Genomic DNA, 26,348 nt, shown 5'->3' with positions numbered 1-26,348 from the left:
TAAGGAAATTACTCACCCAGATCCTGGCGGGATTGACTGCCAGGTTTGGGTCTTGTTTCCCAAACTACACCATTTGATTAATAAATCACATATCAACATTTGTGGGGACTCACTACAAAGATTACAAAAAAATTTTTTTTTAAAAATCCTGTTTCGAAGACATATGCTTCTGGTTATGATGTATCAAACTAACACTCCCACTAAGGACAACTAAAAAAATAAACCTGTTTGTAGTCATCTTAGAGCAACCAAGACAGTCAGCATTTGATAGGTCAAGACCACAGAGAGAAGAAAAATACATGGAGGTATTGTCTTTGTATTGCCTTTTCATTTCAGAGGATTTGATACTTCTTGGCATGATGCATGAGTATCAAACAGAAAGGAGTAGCAGCCTACAGCTTGGAGTGATATCACTGGCTAGGAACAAAAATTGGAGTTTCAGGAAGCTTGGACCTGAAGGGCTAAATATCCCAGGGGAAAGGGGCTGCATAAAAGTGAACTCACAGAAGTTTGGGTTCATTTCCTATCGGACCTTGGCTCCTCAAGTCCTGGCTGCCTGGAACTCCAACATTTCCATCTGAGAGATTTGCCAAATATTAGGCTGTGCATGCATGGAAGCTGAGAAAACAAGCAGAAAGAAACTGCTTAGAGGACAAAGAGCTAAGCAGAGTTTCTGGCAGTTTCTCAAAGCTGGTGACTTAAAATTTAGAGTTCAGAGCCCACCAAGGAAGAACTCTGGTAAACATCCTAGACCTTCAGCTGAGAACCTCCCACCAAAGGGCTAAACTTTAGGAGAAAGGGAAAAACCAGAAACAGATACTCCTTAACAGATCTTTAAATACCCCACTGGAACAAAAGAATGAGGCGATCACCCTATATTCTGTCTGCCTTCCAGAAGAAAATGAAATCCACTCTGGAAAGAGATAGCAGTATCTATAAATATTTTCCATAGATCATGGCCAGAATTTAATTAAAAAAAAAAAATTATCAGGCATGCAAGTAAGTAAAACCAAATGAGGAAAAATCAAGGGAACAAATAGATAATGGGAATAGACCCATAGGTGATCCAGATAACAGAGTTATCAGACATGATCCTTGAAACTAACCTTATATAAAAAGGATAGTAAATCACAAGTTAGGCTTGTCCCAGGAATGGAAGGTTGGTTTACCATCTGGAAATGATTTAATACAGTATATCACATTAACACTTAGGGAAAAAGATCAGAAACTTTTTAAATAAGATTCCACACCAATTTCTAATATTAAAAAACTCTTAGTGAGCTAGAAATAGAGAACCTATTTATTCTAATAAAGAGTATCTGCAAGAACATTTTTAAGAAACGTCATCCTTAATGGTAAAATATAAAATTTTTCTATTAGATTCAATGTCTGAAAGGGATTTCCAATCAGAAACAAAAATATGAATCAAATTCAAAATTGTACTGAATGTCCAGTCAGCACACTAAAACAAGAAAAACAGAGGAAGAAAAAATATATATAAGAATTATAGAAGAAGAACTAAAACTGGTATTTCTAGGTGACATGGTTATATTTATAGAAATTCCAAAATTTTGCACAAAAATTTGTTAGGATAACTATATGAATGTGTAAGGTTGCTGGATATAAGGTCAATATATAAAAATCAACTATTTCTTTTTTTTTTTTACTTAAAAATTTTTATTTAAAAATTATAAAAACTTGACAGAGATATCACAAGTAGAGAGGCAGGAAGAGAGAGAGGGGGAAGCAGGCTCCCTGCTGAGCAGAGAGCCCGATGCAGGGCTTGATCCAGGACCTGAGACCATGACCTGAGCCAAAGGTTCTATATGTGGACAAAAACAGGCACTGAAATTTTTAGAAGCTAACAATACTATTATAATAACAGAAAAATCTTCAAAACCTAGAATATTATAATGATCCATAAATAACAGTAATCCAGTAAAAATATTCAAGACATAAAAGTTACAAAATATTACTGAGAAAAGTGAAAGAAAGCCTAAATAAATACCACATTTAGTATTAGCAAGAGTCCATTCTTCCCAAACTGGTCTCCAGATTTAATGTAATTCCAATCAGAAGCTCAGCAAGTTTCTTTGCAGAAATTAAAATGCTGCTTTTGCAATTTATGTGGTAATGCAAATGGCCATAAATAGCCAAGAAAGTCTCAGTATTTGAAGAATTTATACACCAGTTATGAAGCCTTCTTATAAAACTAAGAGAATGAAGAGCATACGATTGGTATAAAGTCCTTGGGACCGGACCCACAGATACTTGGCCACCTGATTTACGACAAAGAAGCCACTGATGTGCATGGAAGATAGTATTTCCAATAAAAGATACTAGGTCAATTATGTATTTCTATTCTTACACGACGAGGCTACTCAATCTACTTCACTAGTTCACTTAGGATCTCAAATATCTACTAGGTCAGCTCATCCTGCTGAGCTAAAAACTTGCATATCCCACCGCCTCTGGGGCACCTACTCATCTCTCGAACATGTCCAAACCTGAATTCCTCCTCCTTCCACGCCCTCCCTAATTCCTGCGTTCTCTGTCTCTGCGAACGGTTCAGAGGAGCACTATCAGATTAAAAATTCTGGAAAAATGTGGTTTTGCCCTTTGACAGTTATTTGCTCTCCTGAAACAATTACATTCTATCTGTGAAACAGTTCAGAAATGGTGAACTTGGTCAAAAATTCAGCGTGGCAATGATTCAGTCTGCGATTGCTCCCGGGGATTCTGCTAGCAGGGCTTCCGGGTGACCCGAGGAAATCCTTCTTGGTTTCAAAGTCCATCTCTAACAGAGCATTGCCCTGATCCCTTGACTCAAAGACGCAGGTCTTCACATCCTAAAGATAATAAAGTTAAGATAAAACACGTGGAAGGAAGGAAGGAAGGAAGGAAGGAAAGGAACTTTGCCTGTTTGACAACGGAGGAGTAGGCTGTGACATTGCTTACACCAGGAGGAACTGAATTTTAAATCTGGGAATTAATTCTCGCTCTCCAGGTCTTCCACAGACTGTACCACGATAGAATGCAGGGAAGTTATCATATACACCGAGGACAGACCATCACTGCCAGCCACGCTGATGCCAAAACATACAGGGTAGAAAATGGAATTTCGAAACTAGCAGGAGTAAGTGGGTTAACTCATGTATCAAATAGGGCCATCTTTCAGACACCAAAAACATTTCTGGCTGGCTTTCAAGAGATGCTGTTTGACTTTGACTTCTAATTACACAAAATTCAATTAAGAAGAGTAAAAGTGTTTTTAACCAAACAAGAAATGTAGATGAAAATATTCTTGAAAGGCCTAAAAATTGCACTATTAATCTGAAAGTTGCTATAAAAGTAAAGATCATGAGTACATGTTCTGAAAAGCAACGTGCTACCACCATAAATACAGGTCGAAGGTATTCAGAGCAGCCTTTCCACTCCAAGCCGCAGACAGCTCCATGTGTAGGAATTTGGGAAGAACATAGTATAAAGTCAATGGACAAACAGATAACACTCGGAGTAAGTACAAAAACTTTCATATACATTTTCTTCTAGTCTTTTTTCTTGTCCATACCCTTCCTCCAGAAAAGCAGACAATAGGTAAATGCTTGCTCAATAGATCAACAATAGAAAAGCCTGGTAAAGGAGCGCCTCAGTGGCTCAGTGGGTTAAAGCCTCTGCCTTTGGCTCAGGTCATGATCTCAGGGTCCTGGAATTGAGCCCTGCATCAGGCTCTCTGCTTAGCAGGAAGCCTGCTTCTCCCTCTCTCTCTGCCTGCCTCTCTACCTACTTGTGATGTCTCTCTGTCAGATAAATAAAAATAAAATCTTTAAAAAAAGAAAAGCAAAGCCTGGTAAGTCAAAGAACCAGGGCCTGAATTCTCACTGACACATTTGCATCCCCAACTTGCCAGTCTCACTGGACATGTGCATAGAAGCACCCTTGGCATGTCTGCATCCCAGTTAAGCAGACAAGAGATGAGGGACGTCCACTCAGGGGATTGCTTACCTTTTACTGGTGCTTCACCTTGACCTTGGGACTGACCCCACGTCATCGGGGTGACTTTTGGGAAACAGCAGACAACAGTTGGACACTTGGACTTGGCTAAACTCCTATGTTCCAGATTTCATTCTCTAAAAGGTAACATGCCTGCCCTGCTTATCTGATGGGGTCGGTGGTTAAATCCTAGCCAGGGAAGATGTCAGAAGACTCTTCCCAAACTCTAAGGGCTCTGCAGATGCCAATTTTTACCAGTGTCCTCATAAAAACAGTAATTTATAACACCAGATATTAATGCCCTGTGCTACTCTGATTTAACCGCACGAGCTGTCTGGGTTGCCAGCCCAGCTCTGCTTGTTGGGGTGCTCCAGATCTTTTCACGATTTAGTCTTATCTCAAGGCTTATTCTCAGGTTTTGACTGAAGTATCCAATGTTCCCCTGTTCTGACTCAAAGCACCAGCTATTCAAGTAGTCACTTTGTTGAATTTACCCAGGCCAGTGATTTCTTATCAGTTAAGAGGAATATGTTTCTGCAGAATTCATAGCTATGGCCAATCTTCCAAGAATCTTTTCTGACCATCCCCTGGGTCAGGCTTCTTCACTGCTTTACTATCAAGAGGTCCAACACCTAACTTCTGCCTCAGCTGAGGTACGGCTCAGCATCGAAAAACCTGCCTTTTTGTATTTTTCCTTTTCAAGGAGGCCAGCGATTTTTGCAAAACAAACTTTGGTGACATTAAGTTAATCCGTCAAATACTACAAATTTCACTCACACACAGATTAGACAAGTGAGTTTCTTCCCAAGCCGGGAGGATCATTTTTAGCCAGGACACCCCAAGACGGTACAGATGGGGAGATCCGACCTTGCCCAGAAGGAGGCCTACAGTTAAATCTGGAGGCCCCTGGAAGAACTTCAGGACACAGCAGGAGGCCTGGGCTCCTCGCCCACTGATAAGAAAAGAAAATCTCCTGTTGGCCAACCTGCAGCCCTTTAAAAGCTTGAATTTCTCCCAATCCTCCCCGTATTTCCCCTTTCCTATGCACGAAAGTTCAACACATCCAGTCGCCAGATACTTCTGTCCTAGAAGGCAGGGAAATGACAACTCTGCTTTGACAGAGTCATCAAAGGTTGGGACTGTTTGGGATTTTGTTTTCCAAACTCACTGCTGGCCTCCAGAAAGTATGACACCACCATCTTAAGCGCAAGGCAGCTGTTCGGTTTTGGCCGGAGTTCAATATAAACCTTACAAACAGTCTGCTCGCTCTATTTTTTTAAATAATAATAATTCTGAAAAATCCCGTAGTTTAAAAAAATCCCAACTGGGGCACCTGGGTGGCTCAGTGGGTTAAGGCCTCTGCCTTCAGATCGGGTCATGATCCCAATGCCCTGGGATCGAGCCCTGGGATCGAGCCCCGCGTCTGGCTCTCTGCTCAGCGGGGAGCCTGCTTCCCCCTCCCCCCCTCTGCCTGCCACTCTGCTTAATTGTGATCTCTCTGTGTCAAATAAATAAATAAAACCTTAAAAAAAAAATCCCAATCTAGTGTTTTCACTTTAAAAAACCTTTCCTGCAGAATGGAGAAAACCATGTATTCCAAACCGATGTCTGAGCCAGAAAGGTACTAGTCAGTTATTTTTACCAGATACAGTGGACAGATAATTAGGCAGATTGAAAATCAATGGCTAAAGCAGACCCAACGAATCACCACTGAGTATCAGTTCTCTCTGAAATAATAAGACAAAAATCTATCAGTGATTAATTTATTATTTCAAAAGAGGCCCTGGATGGTTAAGTCATTGATGATACTTTTGCTTAGGGGTGAAAATCAGACATCAGGAAAAACCTTCCCTTTATTCTGAAATGTTAGGTATAGATACCACAGTGGCTATATTTTACTTCAACTGGCCCTACTAAGAACTCACATACTACCAACAGTTCTTATAATCAACACCATGACGTGTCCCCAAAGCCTGGCATGTGTCTTTGCTTCTTCTCTGTTTCCCTCATTACACACTCAAACATGTGCAAGGGCCAAACGTTGGCAGTGCTCTCAAAATAAGCCCTTTATGGGGCAAGTTAATGTTCGTTATTATTTTAGAGTGCCTGTTTGTAGCAGAGCCACATACAGATCCCTAAGTCCAGGAGAAACCAAAGTCATTCCTCAACCTTTGGACATTCTTGGGAAGTCAACAGATTTCCAAGACCAAAAGCAAGAATCGGACGTGGTTCATGAAACCAAAGCTGGCAAATCCCTTGCAGAGTTTGCACTCTCTTCCTTTAATTGTTATCAGCCTATTTCTCATGTAATTGCCAGGTTGTCTCATCACCTGCTGCATCATGTGCACTGAGAGTGCAATGGTGCTAATTCCCACTCAAACACTGAACTGACCCCCCAGATACGAAGCACAAGTCAAGGTCGCTGCCTTGCTTTCTGTGTGCTACAGGATCGAACTAGCTGCTGCAATAGTTCTTCCCTTGGCCCTTCTATTCCTCCAGAAATCCCTCAGTGGAAGTTTTTCTTTATTGGTAGACAGCCCCAAGAGCATACTCTGTTGAAGTTCTTTTATAAAATCAGTCTGGCCTCATTTCAAAAGGCAAGACTGTTACAGACACAATGGGGAAGGATAGAGTATTGTTTCCTTGTATCCAAAAGAGAAGAGATAGATACATTCGAGACACACACACACACACACACACACACACACAAATGTACTAGATCATGTATGTGTATATATTATATGCAAACACACAGCTTTCTACTAACTTGAATTAGTATCATTTGTAAGCATCCTTACATGATACTCGTGTATGCGTTTATTTTTGCTCCCCTCACCCATCGTTCAAAGCAGGCACTGAGCCATGGTGGGAAATGTTTTGTCCCCAGTAAGGCATATGTTCTCCGATCACAAAGGATGCTGAGTGGATACTGTCCATCGGCTTTGCTCAGGAGAGGAAAACTATTTGGAAAACCTTCATTTTAGTAACAAAAAAGTTGTCTTGCTGGCTGAACACTACCATTCAGAGCACATGCCTCATCATGTTCACACGATGCCCCTGACCTCCAAACGCCCTTCCACAGACATACTCGGGGTTAGATGACAACAGGGTGAGAAATGGGGGCCAGCCCCGCCCGTTGGGGTTCCTTGAGCCTTCATACCTGTGCTGATGCTCCTGCAAGACTTGATAAATGCTGATAAGAAAAGTTTGGTTTTTAAAACTCCCCACAACACAGTCCTTGTAGATGCGGAATTCTGCAGCCGTCACCGCCTCACCCTCAGGAATCTGGGATAAGTTGAACTTGAACTCTTTGTGGTGTCGCTGGCCAGGGGAGAACTCCTTCTCGTACTCCACTATAAGATTAAACAAGAGAGAGTGACAACTATTGTTACTGGACTAAGTGCCACAGGCTCATCTCAAGAAAGCTGCCCCATTTCCATTCATAAGTGGATTTTACCAGTTACCAATGGCTTAGGAGAGGGGTTGGGGGAGGGGGGCAAGGACCAACACTGGCTGGGCTGTCAGACGGGCTGAGATTAAAATCCCTCATTTTACCCAAGGATTAAATAAAATTCTTAGGTTTTATTTGGTTGAAATACCTCACATACTTGGTTGAAGTCAGCTGCATGAAAGCAAATTATGTAAACTCTTGGCTTCGGTTTCCCTCACCTTCGGAGGCAGGAATTAACAGGGCTTCCCAAGGAAGTGGTGAGAATGGAGGAAAGGATGAATAAGAACGTCCCTGGCGATCTTGGCCCCGGTGACCCCTCTGTGGCCCCCTTTCCTTCCTGCTGCCTGGCCCCTCAGGTGAGGTCATCTCCCCCCATCAAGCAGTTGGCATGGCCAAGGGCGCTCCTGAGCTGAGCTCTGGGAGGGGGTCTCAGCTGGGAAGGGAATGAGCTGCGCATCGGCCTCAGCCCGAAAGGTCCAAGGGTCTTTGTATTTTGCCTGCTGGTCAGTAGAAAGTTTTGTGGAGGAGTTTAGGGTAAAGCTTCAGAGAAAATGCCGCTCTCACCCGAGTGCACTGCCCTCCTTCTCCCAGAACAAAGGGAGGGCTGCCGGGCTCAGAGGCCGGGGCCCCTCCGCTCCATCGCAGAACCCAACTGTGAGGACAGACACGTGGAAGCGAATGACCAACAGTATACCTTGCTATTTTTTCTAATGCTTTCCTAAAAACTGGGGAAGAATGGAGTCTGAGATCTTTTGTTTTTTTTTTTAATGAACTCTTTCCCCTGCACAAAGACAAAACTATGGAAAACTACACCCACGAATGACCATTTCTCAGAGTCGGGCTTCCAACTGTCTATGTCAAGTCCTATGTGAGACAAGCGGTATCAACCTCGGAGCTGCCCTCATAAACGCTGTAAAAGAGAAAAAGGGCTGCTCTGCTTCCCACCATAAATCCTTGACTCTTTTCTCCAGGGTTTGGAAACACTTCTGCCTTACTGTTCCTGTTAGTTTTTTTCTTAATGGTAACCGCAGTGGAATCTCACGAGCAAATTAATCCTTCATGGCAGAGTGTTCCCAGGGCTGTGGGTAGGGGGAGAAAAAAAAATCAAATTATTTGCTACCTCCAACTCCCTTTTTTCTCCCACTTATGTTGTTCTCCATAATCACTAGAGAAAAGCTTTGGAGATTTAGTTTCTTTAAAAAAGAAAAAAAGCCAATAACTCTTTACAAGAACATAAGGCCTCAATGGCATTTGCAGAAGCTGAGGAGAGTTAAGCCATCTATAGGTAAGAGGTTTTAAATAAAGAATTTCTGAAACTGCCATGGGACTATGCTAAATCTTTCAGATTCAAGTTATCTCTTTTTGGTGTGAGGGTTGTAAAAAGAAAAATAAGCTTTGACTTGTGTAAGAGCTTGATAAAAGTAAAAAAAAAAAAAAAAAAGGTCTAACTAGAAAGTAAACCATGGTTCAGTCCCAACAAGAGAACAGGTTTTCTAATTAGTGGCTAAGCATGAAAAGCAATCTTGCTGGTGAGTTCACTGAAGGACACCCATACATGAGGGTGTATCGCTTTTCCCTAAAACTGATCTCCCTTTAAGTCTGATATGTTATCATCAGCGGTTAAAAAGTGAATCAAATCTGATTTCCCAAAGAGATTTTAAAAAAAAGAAAAGAAGAAGAAAAGAAAAGAAAAGAAAGTCACATAGCTTTTCCTTAAGGCCTTTTGGGTACTTAAATTTTAATTTCAACAAATAAAAATACATTAAGATTCACTCAAAAGAATCCATAAGAATTCCTCAAGGAAGTCATTCAATTGCTATGAATATAAATGACAACTACAAAGAAGAAATCATAAATCATGGCTGTGACTCAAGATATAGGACAGTGACTTAAGACATTTTGGTCATACGAAGTAAACAGAAATTTCAATAAATTGGAAATGCGGTAGTTAGTTGTAGAGAAGTGCATCATCACCACACCTCCCTGTATTCATACTGTTGGGTGGTACCCCCCCTCCCCTGAGGTGGGCTCTGTGACCTTCTCTTGACCAATCAACCAAGCAACAGTAGTGACTTCCAAGCTTTGAACTTCCTTCCACTTAGGTACCTTGGAATGCTTATCTGGGGGAAAGATGGTTACCATGGAAGAAGTCCAACTACTCTGAACCTCCATGCTGTGAGGAAGCCCAAGCTAACCACGTAGCAACGCTCTATGGTACATGACGAGACAGATGAAGGGAGAGAGGGAAGAGCCCAGTCAGCCTCTGACCACTTCAGCTGAAGCACCACACCTTCAGCTAAGATGTCGTCTTAGATGCCCACCGCAGTGGAGATGCTGGAGGACTCCAACCCCCGCTGGCATCTGACCACAGCTGCACGAGAGACCTTGTGTCAGAATCAACCCAGTTGAGCGTGGTCATTTCCCAAGGCTGTGGGAGATGACAGCACAGTGTTTTAAAGCCCCTGTGATTTGGGGTGATTTGTTACACAATAATAGGCAACTGACCCAAGAAGAAAAAGGAGGACCGGAGAGGAGGAGAGAAAGAGAAGGGGAAGTCTGATCTTGCTAGGAAGGAGGGAAACTGCATACAATTCGTAAGGATTGTTAAATGCTGGGAGGCAGCACTTACGACCGAGGAGGAGCCCTGGCAAATGCTCACAGACAAACGTGAAGAGATAAAGAATCTAAAAATGAGAAAATAGGAGCATAGTTCAAAGCCTTCACATTACTACAATATGAATTAGAATGCACTGCCTTATATGAGCATTTTCCCACTTCTCTTCCACTGAGACAAAATTGTCTGGAAGCACTCTGAATTTTCTTTTGCCTTTCCTTTATCTCTGAGGCGATTAAGGAGCCTGACTGCCCACCCCTCCTCGTTTTAAGCTCTCTCACTCAAAAACTTCACTCCTGATTGGGAGGGAGACAAACCATAAGAGACACTTAATCTCACAAAACAAACTGAGGGTTGCCGGGAGGAGGGGCTAGGGGGAGGGTGGTTGGGTTATGGGTACTGGGGAGGGTATGTGCTATGGTGAGTGCTGTGAAGTGTGTAAGCCTGATGATTCATAGACCTGTACCCCTAGGGCTAATAATACATTATATGTTAATTTAAGAAAAGCAACTGAAAAACAAAACAAAACAACAACAAAAAAAACCCTTCACTCCACTGTCTTCTGAACTTCTGTTTATGCCTCTTGGCCAGAAGCTATATCATCTTCTTCCCTCTTCCCCACAATGCCTCAGCCACCAGGCACTGGAGTTTGCCTGGAACTCCTTTCTCCCCCAAAGTCTTTTGCCTGCAACTGAATTTATATCATGTATTTGCTGATGACTCATAGAGACACAAGAAAGAAATGCCATTAGGTCACTGCCTACATGTGCATTTGAAGACCTCAGTGGTAAAACTGAAATGTTTCCAGTGAACTCTGCATCCCCTGCCTTCAAGCTCTAGGATTCTGGACTCTTTTAACCTCAAGACAATTCAAAAATATGAGAGGTACTAAAAGGGACTGGGCTGAGCTCTGAATTCAACACTCAGGACCTATTTTGCAGCCCTCAGCATTTTAGCTTTTCACTGGTGAGGCCAACACTTGGTAGCCAATTAATTACTAAAAACAAGCATCAATGAAGTGTCGTACTGTCAAACTGGTTCTGAATTCTAGCTCCCCTTTTTCTGGCTTCTGTGATGCTGAGCAAGACATTACCCAAAGTCTCAGTTATCAGTTAAATGGCAATAATCATAATTCTGAGGATTTAGGGGAGAAAATCTCTACGAAATAGCCAATGGTAGAGTATGTACTCAGATGTTAATTGTGATCATCAGCTGATGTTTGAGATTCTAGCCCTACTGACTTAGAGTATGCCTCTTCTGAGTAATTAAAACTTATTCAAGAGCCTTTAGATAGGGCCGATCAATGTGTCCTCTAAATTACCTGTTTAAGTTGAAGAGATGCATTCTGTGTAAAAGGTAGCAAGTGAAATCACTACCATGAGTATTACCAGCCTTGGTGTTTGTCTCATGAATACAGTTCTGTGTTCTCTGAGGCAATAATTCCTGGAATTTTTCATTTCAAGGACCAGAGAAAATATTTTTCAATGGTAATGACCCTCCACAAGGTCGTCTACTTTTTCTGTTTGCCATTTGCTAAGACAATAGAACAAGACAACAAACTGCATCATTTTAACTCTATGCTCATTTCTGAAGGTTCTCTTAACACCAAATAAAATAGGATGTAATTGAAGAACATATACAATCCTTGAAACCATATACATTTAGCTTTATAGAACTCACTCTATCCTCTCTTTCTGCCTTTGACCATACCAGCTGAAATTTCAGACCAGCCCTGGACCTTTGACCAACAAGCAGGAACCACAGTCCTAAGGAATAAAAGTTACTAGTTGAGGATTAAAAATGTAAGTTATGTAATACTAAATATACAAAAGGATAAGTGCAATTTATGGAGGTAACAAGGCATCATAATAAGAAACTGAGGAGGGGCACCTGGGTGGCTCAGTGGGTTAAAGCCTCTGCCTTTGGCTCAAGTCATGATCTCAGGGTCCTGGGATCGAGGCTTGCATCAGGCTCTCTGCTCAGCAGGGAGCCTGCTTCTCTGCCTACTTGTGATCTCTGTCTGTTAAATAAATAAAATCTTTAAAAAAAAAAATAAGGAACTGAGGAAACCAGCACCATCTTAAAAACCAGAACATGACCAATACTATGGTATTGGCCATCCCCCACCCCTGCCTGAAAGGTCTCCAGAATCATGAATAATGTCTAGCATTTTCTTGCCTTTTAAAAACTAACAGTTTTACTACATATGTATATATCATGAAATCAGAGTGTTTTCCTTTTTTCCCTTAAAGTCTTTCAGAGACGTAATGGAAATTTTATAGGCACACATGGAAAACATAGGTATGGTCACAGCTAAGACCAAAGGCTGCCCAAGCAGATGGCCATACTGTCTGTCAGCTAGGGGGGTGGGGACCTCAAGTCCCATGGGTGGGGCATGGCTGCTCTGTAGGCAATGAGTGACTAATGATTCTTCTTCAGCTCTATCTCACATAAACCCATTAAGAACGTGGAAACTTTCTCAACAAGCCTTGGCAAGGATGTGGAGAAAGAAGAACCCTTCCTTATGCATTGCTGGTGGGAACGTGAAATGGTGCAGCTGCTGTAGAAAAGTTTCACAATTCCTCAAACACAGAATCACCATATGGTCCAGCAATCCCACTTTTACATATATATAGGTATCCGAAAAAACTGAAAACAAGGACTTGAACAGATATCCGCACGCCCATGTTCTTAGCAGCAGTCCTAGTAGCCAAAGAGTAGAGGCCATGGAAGTATTCATTGACAGATGAATGGATAAACAATGCAGTAGATATATACAATGAAATATTAGTTAGCTTTTAAAAAGAAAGGAAATTCTGAATCAGGCCACAACATGGATAAACCTTGAGGACATTGTGCAAGGTAAAACAAGGCAGTCAGAAAAAGACAAATACTGTATGTCCTTATAGGCAGTATCCAAGGAGTCGAATTCATAGAGACAGAAAGTAGAGGGTAGTTTCCAGGGGCTGGGTTGGAGCGACGGGGAGTTCGTGTTCAACAGGGAAGAGAGTTTCACCTTGGGAAGTTGAAAACGTTCTGGAGATGGACAGTGGTATGTTTGCACAACACTGTGAAAGCATTTAATGCTGTAGAACTCATACACTTAAAAATGGCTAAAGTGGGAAATTTTATATCAGGCATATTTTACCACACAAAAAACCCCCCACTAAAAACAGACATTTTCTTACACTATCACAATGCATGACCACACCTAAGTTGAAATAATTTGTTGTTGATCTCTCATTCCTAATCCATAATCAAATTTCCTCGAATACCTCAAAAAACTGTCTTTCTGCTTTTGGCTTATTGGAGTCGGGACCCAAACAGGACCCACTCATTATACTTGGTTGTTCTGTCTCCTAAGTCTTTACAAATGAGCAAATCAGGAGCTGAAAGAACTCCACTAATCTGATCAGGTGTCCATCTAAAAAAACCTACAGCTAACAACATTCTTAAAGGTGACACTCTCCAACCATTTCCTTTAAAAATCAGGAAGAAGGCAAAGATGCTCATTTTCAGTCTTGGAGTCCAGTTCAGTATTGTTAAGATTAAATAATAGTAAAGGAAGAAATCTATTCCAAATTCTTGAAACTAATAAGAAAATTTAGCAGTCTGCTTTCTTGACCGTCTCAGTAAGTTCGAGCTGCTATAACAAAAATACAATAGACTGGGGCTGAAACAGCAAACACTTAACGTCTCACAGCTCTAGTGGCTACAAGTCTGGGATTCGGATGCCAGCATGGTTGAGTGCTTGCGGAGGGCCCTCTTCCCAGCTAGCTCCTCACTTAGCCTTCCTTGCTCTGTGCATGCAGAGAGAGATGGTGTGAGCGCCCATCACTTCCTCTTCCGGTAAGGACACTAATCCCATCATGGGGGCTCCACCCCCCTGACCTCCTCTAGACCTAATTACCCACCAAGACCCCACTTCCTGATACCCTCTCATAGGGATTAGGGTTTTATCGGTATGAATTGTAGGGGACACTCACAGTCTATAACACTGACCTCAAAGGTCTCACATTATTTTTTCCATCACCTTTCGAATTTGGGGTTTGGAATTTTTGCATTTGTGTTCAGAAGCGACACTACATAACAGTGTTGTTCAATTTCAAGTTGTATTTGCTCTTGAAATAAGTTGGAGGATGCTCTCTCTCTTTCTTCTCGGGGAATGATCTCTTCCTTCAAAAGCTGGAGAACTTACCTGTAAAATCACCTAATCCTGGTGTTTTCCTTTGGTGAAAATTTTTAATTACTCATTCATTTTCCTTTCAATATAGAGAAATATTCAAGTTATCTACTTCATTTTAAGACATTATGCATTTTCTAGAGGTTTGTCAATTAGGGCAGAATTTATCCAATTTATTGCCATGAAATTTTTCAAAGTATTCTCTTATTATTTGATCTCTGCTCTAACTACAGCTTTTTCATTCTAATATTATTTATGAATTCCCTTTTTCTTGATTTTTCTTACTGGAGGTCAATTTTTTTTTCTCATTATTGCTTAATTTGACTGTAATATTGATATTTTTCCTTTTCTGTAACATTGAAAGGAAAGAACTTTTTATTACTTATTACAAATAAGGATATAGGAAGATAGCTCTCAAGATACGGTAATATTGATATTTTAATACATTTTCTGAATAGTGTCCTACTCAGTCTGAACTATTTCAACTAAAGTTGTCTAGAGAAAAATAAAGATAAAAGCCTTTATAAGTGAAAATGTAAAAGAGAGAAGAAAGAGACGGAGAGTGAGCGGGAAAAGCAGAGAACAATCTTCCTATAATATGTTTAGTCACATATTCATTACTTTCTCATTAACTGGACTCACTCAATAGTTAATTCAGAATGGCTTCGTTTGGGCAAAATTACATTCATTGACAATAAATTCTACGTTTTTAAAATGTTTCATGCCTCCTCTTCGTCATATACCAAACTTGAAAAACTTGGAACTCTTTTAAAACAAAACAAAACAAAACAAACAAAAAACCCTGCCATTCCCTTGACTACTATAAACAATTTTTTTATGCTATGGTACAAGTTTATTTAATTTTAGGCAACAAGGACAGTTCTGGCGGTCTTTCAAGGTCTATAACAACAGTGGCCTTCTGACTTTAATATTGCAAGCATTCAGCTCACTTGTTAAACACAATGAGATAACAGACTTGACCCTCTGGGGTGCGCCAATTATTTCCAAGTACTCATTTCTATTAGTTTTATTAAGATCACAAATATCAAGAAGAATCTATTTTCCTGGCTGTCATTTTTTTCTCAACTGACTTCGCTAAACTTTCATTTTTATTTTAAATAATGATAGATTCACTAGTAGTTGCAAAAATACCAGAAATTAAAAAAAATAATAATAACAGTAGGGAGATCCCATGCAACATCCTCCATAACTGAGTAATAATACCAAAAGCATGGGATGCCTGGGTGGCTCAGTTGGTTGGACGACTGCCTTCGGCTCAGGTCATGATCCTGGAGTCCCGGGATCGAGTCCCACATCGGGCTCCCAGCTCCATGGGGAGTCTGCTTCTCCCTCTGACCTTCTCCTCGCTCATGCTCTCTCTCACTGTCTCTCTCTCTCAAATAAATAAACAATACCAAAAGCAGGAAATGGATGTTGATACAATAACTTACCTAGACTAGAGACCCACCTTGGAGTTCACCAATTTCTACATGCATTTTCTGGTGTGTATTTGTGTGCATACATAATTCTGTGACCTTCTGTCACAGGTATAGATTGATTCCTATAACCACCACCACAATCCAGACACAGAACTGTTCTGTCCCTGCAAAGGAAATCCTTTAAGCTACCCTTTTAATTCAAAGACTTTTTCTTTTTAAAGATTTTATTTATTTATTTGACAGATAGAGATCACAAGTAGGCAGAGAGGCAGGCAAAGAGAGAGAGATCGGAGGAAGCAGGCTCCCCGCTGTGGTGCTCGATCCTAGGACCCTGGGATCATGACCCAAGCTAAAGGCAGAGGCTTAACCCACTGAGCCACCCAGGCACCCCCTTCAAAGACTTTTTAAGACTAGACCCAGCACACATACTGGAAAGAGCTGTAGAACCAGCACTGAGTGTCTGCATATCATTGCTAGTATCAAGGGTTCACCGAGTCATTTTCTATTTTTTAAAACATTTTAGAACCACTTTCATAACCAAATACAGATGTCACCATCACTCTAGGTTGGGAAGATGCTCGGTAGCACAACTATATACATGTCTTCCAGCGGAAAAAGTTGCAGACTTCAGCTAACATCGGAGAATACATCCAAGCACTTAAGTCAATAAACATGTGTCATGAAGAAAGACTTAAACTGAATAATTGCAGCCTTGACAGAGTCCCATTAATATCAGATAACCACACTGTTGCCCACTTACAAGTATTACTATAAAGACGCAGTCAGACACTCAGTAAAGATTGACATATACAACATGTATTTTTTTTACTGCCAAGAAAAATTTAACATCTTCAATCACAAACGGGACAGCCTAAAAAGAATGGTCTCCCATGCCTCTGATATCTTAAAACATTATTTAAAATTTTTAAATAAAAAGGAAAGAAAAAAGAAAAAAAAAAGGCGGTTCACCCATTTCTCCCACCCTCCAACCCCTGCCTCTTGCAATCACAAATCTGTTTACTGTATCTATGTGCTTGGGTTTTTCTGTTTTGTTTTAGATTCCACACGGAAGAAAGATCAGATGGTATTTGTCTTTCTCCAACTTATTCCACACTGAGGCCCACCCATGCTGTCATGAACGGTAAGATTTCGTTCCTTCTGATGGCTCAGTCATATTGCATGTACACACAGATTGTTGCCATGCTTTGGTTCTTGTAAATGATGCTGCAATCAGCATGGGGGGCTGTATACATTTCTTCCATTTAGTGTTTTCATTTTCGTTGGCTCTCTGGAAGTGGAATTGCTGGACTGTAGGTTCTATTTTTAATTTTCTGAGGACCCTCCATATGGTTTTCTGCAGCAGCCGCCACAATTTATGTTGCCACCAACAGTGCATGATGGTTCCCTTTTCTCCACATCCTCGCCAGCACCTGTTGTCTCTTGTCTTTTTGATACCAGTCATTCTAAAAAGTGTAAGGTAGTAGCTCATTGTGATTCTGATTTTTATTTCCCTGATGATTAGTCACATTAAACGTCTTCTCATGTGCCTGTTGGTCATCTGTTGTGTTGTTTGGAAAACATGTCTATTCAGATCTTCTGCCCATTTTCAAAAAAAAGGTTTTTTTGTTTTGTTTTGTTTTGTTTTTTTAGCTATTGAGTCATATGAGTTCTTTGTGTATTTTGGATATTAGCTCCTTATCAGGTATATAATCTGCAAAGACGCTCCCATTCAGTAGGTTGCCTTTTCATTTTGTTGATGGTTTCCTTTGCCATGTATAAAGTTTTTAGTCTGATGTAGTTCCACTTGTTTATTTTTGTTTCTCTTGTTTTTGCTTTTGGTGTTGAGATTCTAAAAATCGTCGCTAAGTCCTATGTCAAGGAGCTTACTGCCTATGTCTTCCTCTAGTTTTATGGTTTCAGGTCACAAATTTAAGTCTTTACTCCATTTTGAGTTAATTTTTATGTACAGTATAAGACAGACAGTGGTTCACCTGTACAATTTATTGAACAGCCTGTCCATTCCCCTTTGTATATTCTTGGTTCTTTTGTCATAAACGGACTATATATGTGTGGGTTTATCTCTGGGCTCTTTATTCTGTTTCATGGATATATGTGTCTGTTTTTATCACTATACCTTTGTAATGTACTTTGAAAATCAGGGAGTGTCATACCACGTGTTCTCCTTTCTCAACATGGCTTTGGCTACTTGGGTCTTTGATAGTTTCATAACATTTTAGGATTATTTGTCCTATTTCTGTGGAATTTTCACAGGGATTCTACTGAATCTTTATATTGCTTTGGATAGTATGCACATTTTAACAATTTTTCCAATCCATGAGCATGGAATACCTTTCCACTTATTGGGACCTTCTTCAATTTCTTTCATTAACATCTGATAATTTTCAGGTCTCTGAGCTCCTTGATTAAATTTTTCCTTAGGTATTTTATACTTTTTTCTCTTGTAACCAAAATTTTAATTTTTGTCAAAATTAATGTGGTTTTTCATAGTAGAGTTGACATACAATGTTACATTAGCTTCAGGTGTATAAAATAGGGATTCATTCATGGCCATGATGGTTTATGTGTTATGCTAGGATATTTCATCCTTTTTCAGGTAAGTGTAAATGGGATTGTTTTCTCAATGTATCTGGTAATTCATTAGTGTTCAGAAATGCAATATATTTTTGTGAAATATGTATCTAGTAATTCATTAGTGTTAAGAAATGCAATATATTTTTATATTTTGAAATATATTTCAGCTTTATATCCTACAACTATACTAGATTTGTTTATTATAACAGTTTTTGATGAAGTCTTTAGGGATATATATATATATATATATCTCATATAATATATACATATATCATGTCCTTTGCCAATAGTGACAGCTTTAATTCTTCTTTTTAGAGGTCTTTTTTCTTGCCTAATTGTTCTGGTTAGGATTTCTAATACTATGTTGAATAAAAGTGGCAAGAATGGACATTCTTGTCTTATTCCTGATTTTAGAGAAAAAGCTTTCAGCTTTTCACCACTGAGTATGGAATTGGCCTGGTCTTATCATATATGGCCTTTATTATGTTTAGATACATTCTCTCTATACCTGTTTTTTTTTTTTATCATAAATAAATATTGGATTTTGCCAAATGCTTTTTCAGCATCTATTGAGATGATTATACGATTTTTTAAAAAAGAGATTTTAAAGAGGGAGAAAGAAAGGACAATGCAAATGTGAGTCGGGGAGGGGCAGAAGGAGAGGGAGAGAGAGAATCTTAAGTAGATTCCATGCCTAGCACCGATCCCAACATGGGGCTTGATCTCAAGACCCTGAGATCATGACCCGAACCTAACTCAAGAGCCAGCTTTTTCACTGACTGAGCCACCCAGGTATCTTAGATGATCATATAATTTTTATCCTTTGTTAATCAGATTGACAGATTTGAAGATATTGAATCATCCTTGCATCCCTGGAATGAATCTCATTTGATCACGATGTAGGATTGTTTTTTTTTAACCTCTTATGCCCTTCACCTATTTTGCCCATCATCCAACTCCCACCAGTCCCCTCTGGCAACTACCAGTTTGTTCTCAGTATTTATGATTTTGTTTGTTCATTTGTTTTTTAGATTTCACATACAAGTGAAATGTTACGTTATTTATTGTTCTCTGTTTGGTTTATTTTGCTTAGCATAATACCCTCTGAGTCCAGCCACCTTGTCACAAATGGCAAGATCTCATTCTTTTTTATGGCCAAGTAATATTCTATAATACACTAATATTCTAATATTAATATATTAATACTAATATATAGTAGTAGTGTCTATCAGGGAAACTTCAGTTATTTCCCTATCTTTGCTATTGTAAGTAATGCTACAATAAACATAGAGGCGCATCTATCTTTTCAATCAGTATTTTTATTTTCTTTGGGTAAATACCCAATAGTGGAACTACCAGATCTTAGGGTATTTCTTTTTTTAATTTTTGAGGACACTTCATATTGTTTTCTACAGTAGTCATACCAATTTACATTGCCATATGATCCTTTTAATGTGTTGTTGAATTTTGTTCATTAATATTGTGTTGAGGATTTTGCATCTGCATTCTTCAGGTATTTCTGAAGAGTCATACTTTCCAATTTCAACTGCAGAGCACTAATGGGAAGAATGTCTTCATGAGAGAAGAAGTTTGTCTGTAATTCATTATATTAGACTAATCCTTTTCTTCTTCTTCTTTTATCAAGGTGACCTGGTTTCTCTGGTTGCTTTTATAATGTCATTGTCCCTGGTATCTTGCAGCTTCACTACAACTGCCCAGCTGGTATGTTTCTTTTTATCTGTTCCACTCAGATTAAATTGTATTTAATGTATCTGTGGATTCCTATCTTCCATTGGTTCTGGAAAATTCTTAGCCTTTAGCTCATTGATTAGGGCTCTCCTCCATTCTCTTTAGTATCTCTTCAAGAATGGTAATTAGATGTGTACCAGAATGTCATCCTAATTTTCACCTTTTTTTTTTTAAGTCATTGATCTCATCTCTTGGCTATAAAATTTCTTTAGATTTATCTACAGGCTCACCAACTCTCTCTTCACCCATGTTTCCTGTATAGTTTAAGCCATCTATTAGTTTGTCATTTTAATGAGTTTTAAAATTTTCTACTCATTCCAACTGTCATTGTCATTGCTATGGGGTCCATCATTTTCAATCGTCAATTGTTCTATATCACCATTATGTATTATACCACTCTTTATTCTTTGTGCACTTTCTAGATAGCTATCTTATAATTTCTCACTTAGTGTCTGTTTTCTTTGAAATCCTTGGCGAATTTAAATCTGCATTGCTGCCCCATCCTTCTGATGACGTATTTTGGTGGTTTATTTCTTGCTTTGCAGATTTTTGGGTAATTTTTTATTGAAATGCATCCTCATTGTTTACTTTTCTCAAAAAAAAAAAAAAAAAGAAAGAAAGAAAGAAAAGAAAAGAAAAGAAAAGAAAAAGAAAAACATGTACCTTTGCTTTTGTGAAAAACATTATTGACCTGGACCCAGATATCTCCTTTTTGAGGGTATAACATGGGAATCCCCGGGACAGTTCTCCCACCTCAGCCTGGACCCTGAGTTGGTCTCAGAATCTGCAGGAGTACTGGTATTTGCATTCACAGAAACCCAGCTTTTAGGTTTGTTTGCTCACAGTAAACACACCCAGGGGAGTCATCAAAGATGTCCCTGAGTCCCTAACATCCATGCTGTAGACATATTTGCTTTTGTTTATCCTGGATCTAGTCATATTTTAGCAGGAGGGCCTTACAAATTATCCAGTCTGCAATATTTCCAGAATTTGAAATCTTAATTTTATCTGTTATATTTGGGAAACAACATTTGGGACACATTCCTCTCATCTCCTAAAGATGTTATAAAACACGCCTAATGTTTGAAGAGTTTACAAGCGTTTTCATACATATTAGCTCATCTGTTTCTCAGAATCGTCCCAGAAGGTAGGCAGAGCAAATGTTATCACCATCAGAGCAATATGAATCTGAGGCCAAAGGCAGTTAAAGGGCTTCCCCCTGGCACCCACTTCAGTGATTTCAATTACTACTTTACACTAACGCCTCCCACATTGCCATCTCCAGCTCACTGCTCTCCCTTAAGGAATGTTTTTATCTTACTACCTGGTACACTTCATCCAGATGCCTCCTGTGCATGTGAAGCCAAGATGCACAAAGTGAAACTCATCTTCTCCCAACCAGCGTGCCCCTGCAGCTTTACTGCTGTCCACTGTTACTCTGAATGGGTCAATGAATCACCAGCTGATTTTACCTTCCGGAATTGCACCGTCCAATCTAGCAGCCGCATGCCCTAGCCACATGCTGCTATTTCAATGTAAATGAATTTAAAGTTAAGATTCAGTTCCATAGTCGCATTAGCCAAATGTAAAGTGTTCAATGCCCATATGTGGCTGATGGATACCATATTGGCAAGTACATCATAGAACGTTTCAGTCATGGCAGAAAAAAATCTATGGGATGGCACTCTTCTGGAAGTTTCTCTAACCCACCTGTCCTGCTCCCTCTGTGACCACTGCCCATGTTCAGAGCCATCCCACCGCCTCGAGTTGTGCCCCCTGCTCACCCTCTCTCCACACTGCTGCTAGTACCACAGTCCTAGACCCAAACTCAAACCCCCTGCGTGGAGCCTTCAGTCATTCCCCTGACATACCAGCCTCGCCCCTGACCTTTTCCTGCCTCAAACTTCACTCTTGGGAGATATTAAACTGCTCTATTTTTCTGGACACCCTGCCCAGGACCTCATCCCTCTCCTTCCCTTATATAATCTCCTTGTCCGTTCAAAGACCTTCCCTCCCTCACCTCCGGGATATAGACTTTTATAGGCTCCGAATTTGGAAGATGCTTTGATGCTTCTATGGAATTCTAAATAAAAAACAATTTATTAAAGCCACACCTACCATTAAAGTTCTTGTTCCTCCCATAATTATGAGTGCTTTGGTGAAAAACATCCAACTGAAACTCTTTTAAAAGTATATGTCTCATAGAACACTATATAAAAAACTAATGAAGTACCGTATGGTGACTAACATAATAAAAAAATATTAAAGTATGTCAATATGGACAAAAAATAAAAATAAACAAAATCCTGAAACGTGATTAAAAAAAAAGTAAAGTATATGTCTCTATTCAGTGCGAAATGTTCCTCTTTTGTAAAATTCTCACCATTACTTGCCATACTTAACGTGTAATGGAGCAAAATTTTAAATCTTACCTTAAGATTGAATTCTAGGAAGCCTCTTTAACTGCCTTCCTGTACCCTCTGTATCCCCAGTTGGTTTGGGGACCTCGACTCTAGGTTTCTATGCTGTCCCAAACAAATTTTCAGCATTGCGCCCAACCTTATGTTAAGGTGATCATTGTTCATGCATCTACCTCCCCCGCTGGACCGCAGGCCCCTCAAAGATAGGATCCATGTCACACTCACTTTAATACCTCCAATAGAGGGTTCAAGAATGTTTGTTGAATGAATGCATAAGCCAGGACTGAGGTCTACTCCATGCTCTTTCCTGGGCACCGTCGTATCCTCAGTGGGCAAAAGGAGACAGAACGGAACTCAGCCTTTGGACTCCAGCGCCAGCAATCTTTCTTCAAGACTCAAGAGTATTCTCCAGAACACAAACAGCTGAACGAAGAGACTGACTCAACATGGTGAGTCTGGGTTTGTTTTTTGAAGGAGCAGCCCCAGAAGCCCGGAACACCAATTGGTATATTGCTTTGCACTCTGAGTTCAGGACGCAGCCACCGAGCATGTGAAATTCAAAAAAGCTAAAGAAAGAAATTAATCTGCTCAAATTACTTCAATTACACCCAAGCCATATCACAAGGTCATCATGCACAAGAAAGACGGAATGAATTTTAAAATCACATCCTCAATTCAGAGAAACAGACCGCGGATACATGCACACATTCCCTTTGTTTTTTTAAAAACTTAAGTGAATTTACAGAACGTGAAGCTAATCATTTTAATGTGAACAATTCGGGGGCATTTAATACATTCACAGGGTTGTGCACTCACCACATCTTTCTGGTTCTAAAACATTTGAATCATCCCAGCAGCAAGCCCTCAACCCATTAAGCAGCAACTCCCCATCCCAGCCTCTGGCAACCACCAACCCATGTTCTATCTCTATGGATTTGCATAGTATGGATATTTTGTATGAATGGAATCACACAATCCTTTGTGACTGGTTTCTCTCTCTTATCATAATGCTTTTAAGGTTCATCAACAGTATTATTATTATCATATATCATTATTTCATTACTTTTTATTGTCAATACTTTATATTCCTCTGTATGCACATACATTTTGTTTATCCATTCGTACACTGATGGACACTTGGGCTGTTGCTACCTTTTGGCAACTGTGAACAGTGCCTCTGTGAATGTGTGTATACAGGCATTTGAGTGCCTGCTGTCAATTCTATTATATTTCTCTTTTGCTTTTCCTCTTCAGTTTTCCTTCTCAGCCACTGATTCCCTAGAATGAATGCGGGATGGGTTGGTGACCCTCCATCAGAGTGGAAATGTAGCCTGTCCCAAACACGGGGCAGCTAGCTAGGCATCCTGTGCCCCATGGCCAAGCTACACGAGACATCTGGGAAGAGGCCGGGAAACAAATGGGTGTCAATGAACATGCCCAGCACAGGCTTTGGCACACAGTAGGTTCACAGCAAATGTTTGCTGAGTCTGCATATAAACAAGGTTACTCCAGAAACGTTACAGAAGAGATGAAGTGGAGGAGAGTAGATGTCGGAGACCAACAGTCAAAAGAAGGAAAGGATAGATCAGAGGTCAACATGGCAGAAGGGGTGACAAGAGAGACTTAAGATCATGCTGGTGAGAAAGGGTCTTGTCTGAAGGAAACCCCGGGAATGCTGGAAAAGAGAGGAGCCCTAATCAAACAGCTTCCTTACTTTTTTGAAAGCCCGGAGTCTAGTACACAGGAAGGAACTGCCTTGAGGTGAGGTCAAGATGCTGGGTTGTCTCTGTGTCAAGTTACCTAACAGTTTCAGTTCTTGCAGTAGCTACACAGGGGCAATAAAATCTGGAAACAAAGGTAGTATTATTTTATCCTGTACTGGGATGTAATACTAAAGCTTCATTTATGATGGATTTGCCTGTGTTTATGGATTTGGTGACCGCCCTCTACGTGTGCGGTAGGAACGTCCATCCGCTAGGGACCGTGAGAAGCAAAAGAGAGGCGTGTGCCGAGATGCTCCAAAGCTACCCAGCATGGCAATACAGTCCTAGACAATGCCTTCCTTTTATCCAGATCTCTCCCATCAGGGCTTTTCTTCCTTGTCAACCCTTAACCTGGCCAATACATTGTACTCTTTCATCAAAACTTTTGTGGAGCGTTGGTGGTATAGTGGTGAGCATAGCTGCCTTTCATCAAAACTTTTGTGGATAAAGAGTGAGAGCAAAGGAGCATGTGAGAAATCCACAAAATGAAAAATCTGTCCTCAAAGTATCAAGAATCAAACCATGTTGGGCAACAGTTTCTCCCACTGGGTGGCAGCTTACATAAACCCTGCCTTTCTCCACAGCGGACTTCTGACCATAACAATGGAGCTCTTTGGTTTAGCAAAATGTTCATGTTCTAAAAGTTCAAAGTAACTGATAGGCCGACTCCTTGATTTGGTTCCTAGGGTTCCTGGGGTTTCATATTCCTATCAAGTGATACTCTATCAGATGACCTGTGATTATTCAAGGCACAGTGTCAAGGGTGCCAACATGGGGACGGGGAGGGAGTCCTTTCTCATGATCCCTCTGACCTCTCTTCCCTGTGATTGGTCCAGGGTGACCTGACCCCGGGAAGTCGGGGCCAGCATGCATCTCTACTCAGTGGCATCTGCACAGATCTCCCTGTTCTACCTTAACAACACCTGAACCTACAGCAGAGGAAATTCAGGTGGGTTATTGCTGAGGACAAGGACTCCCCTCAAATGTAAGGCCCACAAGGGCAGGGAATTTTGTTTTGTTCCCTTATGTGTCCTGGGTACTCACAGCAGTGCCTGGCCCGAGGTGGGGAGCCAGTACGTGTGTGAGGACTGAGTGAACAACTCATCTAGAACAAGTGTAACCGTACTTCTCAAGCACCTGGCGGGCTGGCCTGGGACAGACCATTGACTTGACCCTTGAGAGACCCTGGTCAAACGAGGAACCAGTGGTTCCAAACTTAGATGCAACCATAACTACCAGGCTGTGTGGGGGCCGTGAGCTTATCATACCCAGGGTTTCTAAATAAGAAAATGGAAAAACACTACCATGGGGTACGAGACTGCCTCTGTAGCACAGTCATGTGATGTGAACACACAAACAAAGAAAAGGTCGTTCCTTTCCTTTAACAGACAAAACTTGGATCCTCACATCCTTACAAAAACACAATGAATGCTTCTCCCAGAACCGTTCTCAGAGAATTTCTTTCTTTTCTGGGCCAGTAAGCCCTTCTGGTTTCTTCTGAGCGACTGCTGTGCTGGTCTTTCTGGACCCTGGTGGATGTCAAGTGGCTACAGGCAACGCTTCTGAAGTCAAGAGACAACAGCTGAGGGAACACGGCAAGATTCAGCCATGCCCCAATGTATGGTTTGGTGGGGGGGGGGGTAGGCAAAAAAAACAACAAAACACAACATCTGAAGTCAAGCGACAACAGCTGACGGAACATGGCAAGATTCAGCACTTGAATGTATGGTTTGGGGGCGAGGGGAAAGGGCCAAAAAAACCCAACAAAACCACAAAACACAAAAGCCAACACCTACACGAGGCTTTAAAAGCACAGGAAAAGGGGTTAGCAATGCCTATGGCTCCCACCTTCCTGTTCCTAAGAAATAGCATATAACTTCTCGGTTAACCAAATAACCCCTTACCCTCAACAACATTTCTGAGGCAGTTTTACTTCTAAGACTAAGATAGAGCCCAATCCTCGAGGTCCTCCCCAGTGAGGACAGCAAGGGATGAGATGAAATCAGAAAGACAGGACAAAGCTGGGAAACACTCAAGTGTGACAGACAGATGTGTGGCGTGCTCTTATTTGTGTCTTTTCATTTGGTTCTGATTTACTAATCAACAAAGGGAGCAGGAAGAACACATTTGGGTTGGGCTGGGAG

At 40.6% G+C, this 26,348-nt stretch overlaps 1 protein-coding gene across 1 annotated transcript in view; it reads right to left on the bottom strand.

Moving 5' to 3' along the window:
- BMP6 (bone morphogenetic protein 6) overlaps positions 1–26,348 on the bottom strand; it is a 147,792-nt gene that overhangs the window by 21,693 nt on the left and 99,751 nt on the right. Inside the window, exon 2 of the mRNA XM_059179214.1 lies at positions 7,154–7,346. Within this exon, the coding sequence (XP_059035197.1) occupies positions 7,154–7,346 (193 nt within the window). The remainder of the gene's footprint in view (positions 1–7,153; positions 7,347–26,348) is intronic.

This window comes from Mustela lutreola, chromosome 6 (genome assembly GCF_030435805.1).
Source record: "Mustela lutreola isolate mMusLut2 chromosome 6, mMusLut2.pri, whole genome shotgun sequence".
NCBI lineage: Eukaryota > Metazoa > Chordata > Mammalia > Carnivora > Mustelidae > Mustela > Mustela lutreola.
Note: the sequence above shows the minus strand (reverse complement) of the source record. Positions and strands in the feature narration are given on the sequence as shown.